Consider the following 10,782-nt stretch of genomic DNA (forward strand, 5'->3'; position numbering starts at 1 on the left):
TTCCCAATTTCCACTCAGGCTGTCCTTCTTAGTAAAGGACTTCCAGTTTTCCCAACTTAGAAATGTAGTGTTCCTCAGGGTTCTATTTCTAACCAATTCTTCTTTCCTCTCTATATTCTCTTCTTCAGGGATTTCACCTATTTTCATGGCTTTGAATATCACTAATCACTGCAGATGGTGACTGCAGCCATGACATTAAAGACATTTGCTCCTTGGAAGGAAAGCTATGACAAACCTGGACAGCATAGTAAAACACAAACATCACTTTGCTGACAAAGATCCATACAGTCAGGTTTTTCCAGTAGTCCTGTACGGATGTAAGAGCTGGATATAAAGAAGGCTAAGCACCAAAGAATTGATGCTTTCAAACTGTAAAGATGGAGAAGGCTCTTGAGAATCCTTTGGACAGCAAGGAGATCAAACCAGTCAATCCTAAAGGAAGCCAACTCTGAATATTCACTGGAAGGACTGATGCTGAAGCTGAAGCTCCAATACATCATTGGAAAAAAATATGATGCTGGGAAAGACTGAGGGCAGGAGAAGGGGGCCACAGAAGATGAGACGGCTGGATAGCATCACTGATTCAATGGACATGAGTCTGAATAAACCCTGGAAGACAGTGAAGGACAGGGAAGCCAAGAGAGCTTCAGCTCATGAGGTTGCGAAGAGTCAGACACAGCTTAGCAACTGAACAACAAACACACTGGTGATCTTTAAACTGACATCTCCAAGTCAAGGATTTGCTGATCCTCTCTGATAGAGGTTTAATCTTACAGGCTTCTGAGAATTTAAGACTGACAAAAGAAAACTGCAGAATTCACCATTACCCAAATAAAACAAAACCCCCTTTTAAAAAGCCTATTTCTTTCCCACCCATTCAGTAATAGTCACTTGCAACAAGATCCCTGAATTCTTTCTTCCATTACATTCCATATCCAATTCACTATCATGTCCCACTATGTCTACCACCTACAAATACCTCAAGCCTGTCCACTCCTCTCCACCCTACCACCACCTCACTAATCTAAGCCATCATGTCTCCTGCCTGAATTACTGCATATCTAGTGGCCAATCTTCTCTACACAGCAGGGTAACCTCTGACAAATATAATTAAGACGCTGTCACTCCCCCGCTGCCCTCAATATGCCAGCAAATTTGAAAAACTCAGCAGTGGCCACAGGACTGGAAAAGGTCAGTTTTCATTCCAATCCCAAAGAAAGGCAACGCCAAAGAATGCTCAAACTACCACACAACTGCACTCATCTCACACGCTAGTAAAGTAATGCTCAAAATTCTCCAAGCCAGGCTTCAACAGTACATGAACCGTGAATTTCCAGATGTTCAAGCTGGTTTTAAAAAAGGCAGAGGAACCAGAAATCAAATTGCCAACATCCGATGGATCATGGAAAATGCAAGAGAGTTCCAGAAAAACATCTACTTCTGCTTTATTGACTATGCCAAAGCCTTTGACTGTGTGGATCACAATAAACTGTGGAAAATTCTGAAAGAGATGGGAATACCAGACCACCTGACCTGCCTCTTGAGAAATCTGAATGCAGGTCAGGAAGCAAGAGTTAGAACTGGACATGGAAAAACAGACTGGTTCCAAATTGGGAAAGGAGTACGTCAAGGCTGTATATTGTCAGCCTGCTTATTTAACTTATATGCAGAGTGATGTTAAGACTGGATGAAACACAAGCTGGAATCAAGATTGCCGGGAGAAATATTAATAACCTCAGATATGCAGATGACACCACTCTTATGGCAGAAAGCGAAGAACTAAAGAACCTCTTGATGAATGTGAAAGAGGAGAGTGAAAAAGTTGGCTTAAAGCTCAACATTCAAAAAACTAAGACCATGGCATCTGGTCCCATCACTTCATGACAAAAAGATGGGGAAACACTGGAAATAGTGTCTGACTTTATTTTTCTGGGCTCCAAAATCACTGCAGATGGTGACTGCAGCCATGAAATTAAAAGACGCTTACTCCTTGGAAGAAAAGTTATAACCAACCTAGATAGCATATTAAAAAGCAGAGACATTACTTTTTTTACTTTTACATTACAAAGGTCCATCTAGTCAAAGCTATGGTTTTTCCAGTGGTTATGTATGGATGCGAGAGTTGGACTGTGAAGAAAGCTGAGTGCCGAAGAATTGATGCTTTTGAACTGTGGTGTTGGAGAAGACTCTTGAGAGTCCCTTGGACTGCAAGGAGATCCAACCAGTCTATGCTAAAGGAAATCAGTCCTGAATATTCATTGGAAGGACTGATGCTGAAACTCCCAATACTTTGGCCACCTGATGTGACTCATTGGAAAAGACCCTGATGCTGGGGAAGATTGAAGGCTGGTGGAGAAGGGGACGACAGAGGATGAGATGGTTGGATGGCATCCCCTACTCAGTGGACATGAGTTTGAGTGAACTCCGGGAGTTGGTGATGGACAGAGAGGCCTGGTGTGCCGCAGTCCATGGGGTTGCAAATCGGACACGACTGAGCGACTGAACTGAACTGAACTACCCCGAACATAAACTTTCAGTCGTTCATAATCCAAATGCTTGATCCCTGTGTACAAGGCCCTGCAGCACGTGGTCCCTGCCATTCTCGCCTCTTGCCCATACTTCTCCAGCTTTCATCTCAACAAACACACCAAGTTCTTCGTATACTGTTCCAGCCCTTAACATGCTCATTCCCTCTATGTGAAACATCTCATTTTTGTTCTCTTGCTATGCCCCCATCTCCTCATAGAGGTCTTTCCTTACACTTAGGTAGGATCGTATAGCCTCCCACCATTCTGTATTAACACAGTTCTTTTCCTTTTAAACATTACCACAATTTATAATCCATGAAGGCTGGGAAGATTCCTGAGTTTTCACCACTGCATATACAACCCAAACATAAATAGTAGCCATGAAGTACTTTCTGAAATTATACAAAACTGATTTAAGAAAGACTTATGGTCAGCTTTTCCAGGTCTGCGTGCTGTTCCTTAAAACTGTCTTAATGTAGAGGTCCATGGGACAAGCTTGGCTAGGTTAGGGGAAGGCTGGCAACCCCAAATTATATGCAGACTTTTGTGTAACTAAGTCTTCTAAGCAGACATCCAGCATGTGGACCAGCATCTCAAAGGATTCCACAACCACAAGAGGTTTGAAGGAAATACACAGTTTAATAAATTCTGTCTTCATCATGTAACAAGAGACTCAAATTCAACATAGTCAATTCTTGAAACAAAAGAAGTGTAGTTTCTTTTAAGCATTTTAAGTCCTATAATTTATCAAACTGCAACAAAATTTAGAGAAGGAAATGGCAATCCACTCCAGTACTATTGCCTGGAAAATCCCATGGACAGAGGAAGGAGCCTGGTAGGCTACAGACCATGGGGACACGACTGAGCGACTTCGCTTTCACTCATGAACTTAAAAAAAGATTTCTGAGCCATGTGATTATCATCTCCTGATTTTTGTCATGCCTATATATGCAACTCATCAGCCATAAATTCCTTACAAAGAGGTAGAGGGAAAAAACAAATCAAGATGCATCTATCATATGCATCTATCAAAGACTACAGAAAATGAAATATATTATCAGGGCAAACATAAAAAATGCCAAGTCTTATTACCCATCAAATTCTCACTGGCCAGAGCCCTGAAGAACTAAGTATCATGGATTGTACAACCTTGCCTCAGTTCCCTCTTATATACACGGTCACTTCAGCACTCTAGGCAAGATTCACCTCTTCGTATCTCCCAAAGTGCATAAAAGAAATCAATTCCAGCTTCAAAATAGGGTATCAACTAATTTCAAGTCTGAGTGACTACTTTCTTAAGGATGTGGCTGGACAGAGTAGCCATTCCTACACTGTAACCTCTTCGTTAAAAAACCCAATCAGGAACTTCTCTGGCAGTCCAGTGGTTAAGACTCTGAGCTTCCAACGCAGGGGGCATAAGTTCAATCCTTGCTTGAGCAACTGAGATCCCATATGCTGCATAGTGTGGCCAAAAAAGTATAAAAAATAAAAAACCCAATTCAATCATTTCCATGGTGAGAACTAAAATCCAGGCAATAAGTAATCACCTCAGGGGCAGGGCTGGAACTTGTCTCCCATGTTTAGTGATCCTTTACACATCAACTTCTCACATTCTTTTAGAGCTCCGTCAAAACGCCTAGCTTGAATTCTCAAGTTATTAAGACTAACTCTGGACTACTGGCTAAAGAAAAGAAAAAGATTCAAAGTACCTTATAAGGAAAAAAAATTATTTAAGTAAATATGATACTACAGAAAGCCAATAAATGTGACTTCTTTCTCAAACAGTGTTTTTCAACTGTGTAAAGTGTTTAAGGTAAGATCATTTTTATAGTGTGTTATATTCAGAAAACGAAGATCATGGCATCTGGTCCCATCACTTCATGGGAAATAGATGGGGAAACAGTGGAAACAGTGTCAGACTTTATTTTGGGGGGCTCCAAAATCACTGCAGATGTTGACTGCAGCCATGAAATTGAAAGACGCTTACTTCTTGGAAGAAAAGCTATGATCAACCAAGATAGCATATTCAAAAGCAGAGACATTACTTTGCCGACTAAGGTCTATCTAGTCAAGGCTATAGTTTTTCCAGAAGTCATGGATGGATGTGAGAGTTGGACTGTGAAGAAAGCTGAGAGCCGAAGAATTGATGCTTTTGAACTGTGGTGTTGGAGAAGACTCTTGAGAGTCCCTTGGACTGCAAGGAGATCCAACCAGTCCATTCTGAAGGAGATCAGCTCTGGGATTTCTTTGGAGGGAATGATGCTAAAGCTGAAACTCCAGTACTTTGGCCACCTCATAGGAAGAGTTAACTCATTGGAAAAGACTTTGATGCTGGGAGGGATTGGGGGCAGGAGGAGAAGGGGACGACAGAGGATGAGATGGCTGGATGGCATCACCGACTTGATGGACGTGAGTCTGAGTGAACTCCGGGAGTTGGTAATGGACAGGGAGGCCTGGCGTGCTGTGATTCATGGGGTCGCAAAGAGTCAGACACAATTGAGCTGCACAGACTGATAATTATTTTAGTGATTACAAATGAAAAAAAAATCACTTCTCCAGAACAAACCTGACATTTATTAAGTCTGCAACTTTCAATGCATAAATGAAGCTCTGCTTCTTTATTTTAATCTTATTACTGAGTAGATCATATAATTGAACAAATTCCAAAAGAAAAATAAAATGGCTCACGTTTCATTATTATCACTCTTCCTTCACTAAACAAATGTGTTATTCAAATGTTCTACCAAGATATTGCTCAACACAAATGAACTAAAAGATTTTCTCAGATTCATTAATGGGTACACTTCTTATAATCTTTAATAAAAGAACAATTATTACTAGAACCTTTTATCAAGCTGTTGTGCATTCTAAGTCTATATGAAGTTTTAAAACATTTTCCAAAGTATAAATTTTAAATAAAAGCTAGAAAAACATACTGATTGGTGTGGTAAATAGCATACCTTCCCTAACATTTAAAAAATAATTCTGAAGATTATTTTTAAGCCACTGAATATTTTCACGCTCAGCAGACAGCAAAATTCCTCATGATTAAACCCTATGAGCCAGATTTTTCTCCGCCTAGTCTTGTTCCTCTCTGGTGTGGCACATAATACTATGAAGCTCTAGCTCATTCACTTCATCAATTAACACACTGTCTCCCCAAACAAACCCTTATATTCAGAACAGGTTTTACTCTGGTATTCCCAAACAAGTGTAACGAACATTGCTTCTCCTGTTGCAGAGCCCAGGCTCTAGGGATGCGGACTTCAGGCGCTGCAGTACATGGGCTCAGCAGTTATGGTGCATGGGCTTAGTTGCTCCGAGACAAGTGGGATCTTCCCAAATCAGGAATCAAATCCATGTCTCCTGCGTCGGCAGGCAGATTCTTACCCACTGGACCATGAGGGAAGTCCAAGACAGTGTTGCAATGTGAAACTCAGGATACCATACACAAGAATCCTCCTAGTTCTCTGAAGTGACTTTATTTCCAGACATCATCATGGATAAAAATATTTATTTTGCAAATGAGGAAATCCACATATAACTCAACATCAAATCATTTAAAATCTCTAGTCTTTGTAAGAACTATGGGCAAACCAAGTACATGAACAGTGAAAAGTAGGAAAGAACTGACAGGTGGCAAGAAATAATGGTAAATGAGAGGTATTCTATTCACTACCTAGTTATTTAACACTTCTCTGCCTTGATTATCAAGTTTCTAGTTAATAAATAAGAATAATACTCTCTTCACAGGATTGTTTTGCAAGGATCAAATGAGTTCCTGCATGAAAATGACCTGCACAGTAAAAGAACACAATAGGCACTCAATAAAGGCCAGTTCCTTTCTCCTTTAGTTCTGGGCCCTCTGTTCTTTGTTCTCTATACTCATTCCTCAGATGACTCAGTCTTCTCATGACTTTTATTAACAAATGCTGAAAACTACTACATCAATCAAAGCCTTGATGTGTAAAAATGCATGCCTACAGTGTGAGAAGCTGTCTGGTCTCCACCTCCAAGATATGCAGGTGAGAAAGGCAGAGGAGAAATCCCAAACACACAAATTTCACTGTAAGACCCAGCACTCAGAGTGGACATTCACACATCACCAACTCTCTCCTGGAGTACTGCACTGCCATCTCAAAACACCTGAAAACAAACTGATCAATTTCTCTTCAGAAATCAGGCCCTCTTCCTGCCCCTTCTGTAACTGTGAGTGGTGTCCTACAGAGAATAAACCGCGCCCTTCTCTTCTCTTATCAAAATATCACCAGCTAACCCAGGCTCATCAGGTCTACCTCCAGCATCCTCTACTGTATCTTCAACCTCATTTTCTGATCAACTGTTACCACCAGAGTCCAGATCAGTTTTCTAAATCTTGGCACTACTGACATTTTGAGCCAGATGACTCTGTTGTTGGAGCTGTCCTGTGCATTGCAGGCTGTTTAGCAGCACTCTTGCCTCTATCCACTAGACGCCAGTAGAACTGCTCCCTCCCTCTGAGCTATGATAACCAAATATGTCTCTAAGGGCCTTGTGGGTGGCAAAATCCCCTTCCCCCTAGCCGTCCCCACTCCCACATTTAAGTTCCTTGGCCCTGTTCCTCATCACTTCATTTACATATGAAAGAATCAGTCCCCCAGTTTCTTCTTCCCTCTACTTTCAGTTGCTCTGGTCTCCTAAATGCCTCCTAAGTGCGTTAGTAGCTCAGTCATGTCCGACTCTTTGTGACCCCGTGGACTGTGGCCCGCTAGGCACCTCTGGCCATGGAATTCTTCAGGCAAGAATACTGGAGTGGGTTGCCATTCCCTTCTCCGGTGAATCTTCCCAATCCAGGGATGGAACCCAGATCTCCTGCACTGCAGGTAGATTCTTTACTGTCTGAGCCACCAGAAATGCCTCCTAAAGAACAGCTTTTATGAGTCAGTTCTCTTAAATCTGTAACTCCCTGCCACCTTCACAATTAGTTCAAAGCTCTCCACCCAGTCTCAAACATTCTCCCACAGAACACCTCACACTGCGGCCACCTAACCGCCCTTCACTAACACAGACCTGTTCATCCAGCCCCTCCTCTTCTGTTCTGCTGCTGTCACCTGGTTTGGGTGCCCAGTATGTAGCTTCTATTCTGAACCACTGCTCGAGCCTCTTTCCCTAGCCTCTGATCTCTTTCTCACTTGAAGTCAAAAACTATCAGTGAGCCTCCACTGCCTCCTGAAATATGAAATTGGCCTGTTCTTCAAAATCTTTCCCAATGTGGTCTCTAAGTGCCAGTATCTCCAGAACATACAGCTTTGGCAAAATCTGACTATCTGCTAGTCCTTGCAAAGGGTCCTTCTCACACTTTCTACCTCTGGCCATGTTTTACCTCTGCCTGGAAATCCTCTTCATCCCTCCATACTACTGTAAGGTCCATCTGAATTAAATGAAGAGCCCTTTCTTAGTCATACTCTCCTTTATCCATCTCATGACATTCACACTGCTTTGTTACATGTTTATTTCTGGAGCTTACAAGGTTCTTGAGAACTTCTTACTCCTGCTGTGATGTCCTGCAACACCTAGCCCAGTGCTAATTTGTATGTGAGCTGCTCCAAATGTTTTCAACTTAGGAAGCAAGGGAGGACTGTTTTCCGACAATCCTAAGCTTCCATTAGGGAATTAAGCCCACATTCCTCTTTTGTTCCACATTTTATCTCCTAGGCCAATTTTTTAAGTAAATTGCCTTCAAGATACCCAGAAAGCTATAAGAACTGTGCTTTAGGGAGTTTTTACAGTTTCCAGCTTATTAATATAACTGAATCCTGAATATTTATGCTATTTAAGTTCTCTTAAACAAAGGCAATAGAAATTTATTTTTGAGTGTAAATAAAATTGAGCATGACATAAAAATAAGTTGGACTGGGTTAAACATGTTTGAAGCAAAGGTTAATTAATTTCTATCCTAAACAATAATATAATGTCCTAAAGTCTTCATGCACTCTTAAAAATATGAATGTCGTCGATTTCTGCTTGCCCTACCCCAAAGAAAGAAACCAAACAGAAAACGAGAGGTTCCCCCTTAATTTTAGTTTTCTAATGTCTTGAACGTATTTCTACAAAAAGAGCAAAATCATTAGTGAGTATGTTCCTGTAAGTCTAACTCCAAAGCCATATGGGGAACATACAGTACCCACACAGCAGGGGTCAGCAGTTAGAGGCCCTGTTTTGTATGCCCCTGAGCTAAAAGTGATTTTTACATTTTTAAAAGACTGCAAGAACAAAAACAAAGAATATACATACAGAGACTGTATGTGGCCAGTAGAGCCTAAAATATTTACTTTGTCTCTTCAGCAGAATGAATATGAGACTCCCAGCTGCTGGTGTGGACGCCCAATTTTCCTCCCAAAATTTTTAAAAAGCAACATAAACCAGATTATGCGAAAAGAACTCGTTCAATTTAGTCACAATTAACGCACAGATAACTTCTAAAAAGAGAGGCCTGTGTGGACATTTTTATATTTCCCAGAAGGTTCCTCAGAAGGAACTTGACCCTCATTCTAAGCACACTTAGGCTTGAAGAGTTTAAAGCGCCTGGCCCAAAGTCACACTGCGGGTTAATAGAGTCGGGGTCAAGGGTCCAGGCCCGAAAACTCCTGATTCAGGGCTCTCTGCAATATACTACATCATACCTATGCACATGGCAGTAAGTTTTGGAGATCTGGATAACTGGTTTGGATCATCATAAAGAGGAAAGCTTAAAACCTGTTTCTGATACGCTGTTTAGACAAAATCTTACTAGCAGCTATGACTCATGGGACCCAGAGTAACATCAATGCTCACCACATACATTAGATAAGACGGAGAAAACTTAAAACTTAACTCTCCTCGATCCTCTAGGGCATTGAGGCAAATACGCACCTTTGACTTGCAGTTGCTCAATACTTATCTACCAACCCAATCCACCAGTTCCACCAAATGCTATCGAAGCCCAATGGAAAAACGATCCAGTTTACACCAGCCACGCATCCTATAGTTAAAGTTCTTTTCATACCTACTTGCAAACTATTACTTAAAAGTTCAAATTTTTTAATCTCCTTGAGAATTCAGCTTCCTTAAGAAAAAAAAAAGTAGATCCCAAGACCAAGGATTCAAAAGCATGGTAACAATCCCAGATCTTTCATCTGAAGTTGCTCTTCCAGGGTTGAAAAATCCAGATTCTGCGGGGCAGCCGAGAGATACAGGGCTTACGCTCTCCAGAGATAATAGAGAGACCACCACCCCCTCCCCAGCCTCCACAATATCTCTGCCTGACTTTTGTCCTCGAAGAGCGACCCCCTCCCCCCTCGCGAGTCCCGGCCGCCCGGGCACCTGCGGCCCCGGCCCGCAGCGGAGGAGTCCGGGGAACCTGCCCACTGCCGGCCCTTCGGGACACGGCGCCCACTCCCACCCCGCGGAAGCAGGCGGCTAGAGGCCCAAGCCGCCGGGAAGCGACCCCTCGGCGGCCGGCCGACCCCTGGACGCGGCGGCATTACCTGGAGGACCACGTCGTTGGGCAGCTGCGCGGCCCGAAACAGCTCCAACACTCGCCCGTTGGCCGACACCTTCTTGGTGCTCTCGATGTCGCAGTAGGAGAAGAGATCCGAGTAGTATTTCTGCTCCGCATCGCTCAGCGTTAAACCTTCCATCTTCGCCTCCGTTCACGGCCAGCCCGCCCCGCATGCAACACCGGGGGCCCGGCCCCGCGACCCCGGGACGGCGGGGACTGCGCGCCGCTCGGCCTCCTTCTCCTCCTCGCCCCCCCGACCCGAAGCGGCGGGGAGCCCCGGCCTCACGCGCGCGGGGGGCGTCAGAGCTACAGGGCCCGGAGGTCGCGGGGAGGGAGCCCGGCTGGGCTCGGCGCGCCGCCGCCGACGAGGCCCCGCGCGGCGCGCGGCTCCGGCTCCGCCTCGGCGGCCGCGGGGAGAACACGGGGAAGGAGGCGGGGGCCGCGGCGGCGCGAGGCTGGGGCGGACTCCGCCACCGCCTCCGCCGCGGGTTCGAGTCTCTCCGGCTCCCCGCCGCTTCCCCCAAGACTTCCCGCCTCGCCTTCCCCTTCCGTCCACGCCCCCAGAGCGGCAGCACTTCGCGGAAAAGTTGTGGGGCTTCTAAAGTTTCTGGGGTTCAGGGCTGAGCGCGGCCGCCGCTCCGCCTCCCTCCGCCGCCATTTACTGCGCCCCGGCCCGGCCCCCGACGCGACCGCAGCAACACTGACAGCGGCGGCCGCGCTCCAGACCCGGATGTG

The 10,782-nt window shown here is 44.3% G+C and overlaps 1 protein-coding gene across 4 annotated transcripts in view; it reads right to left on the reverse strand.

Moving 5' to 3' along the window:
• Positions 1 to 10,186, reverse strand: part of REPS1 (RALBP1 associated Eps domain containing 1) — an 88,594-nt gene extending 78,408 nt beyond the window's left edge. For all 4 annotated transcript variants that reach the window (XM_068985013.1, XM_068985012.1, XM_068985011.1 and 1 more), the window contains exon 1: positions 10,034 to 10,186. In XM_068985013.1, coding sequence (XP_068841114.1) covers positions 10,034 to 10,186 — 153 coding nt within the window. The remainder of the gene's footprint in view (positions 1 to 10,033) is intronic.
• Between the last annotated feature and the right edge of the window lie 596 nt (positions 10,187 to 10,782).

This window comes from Capricornis sumatraensis, chromosome 13 (assembly GCF_032405125.1).
Source record: "Capricornis sumatraensis isolate serow.1 chromosome 13, serow.2, whole genome shotgun sequence".
Classification (NCBI taxonomy): Eukaryota; Metazoa; Chordata; class Mammalia; order Artiodactyla; family Bovidae; genus Capricornis; species Capricornis sumatraensis.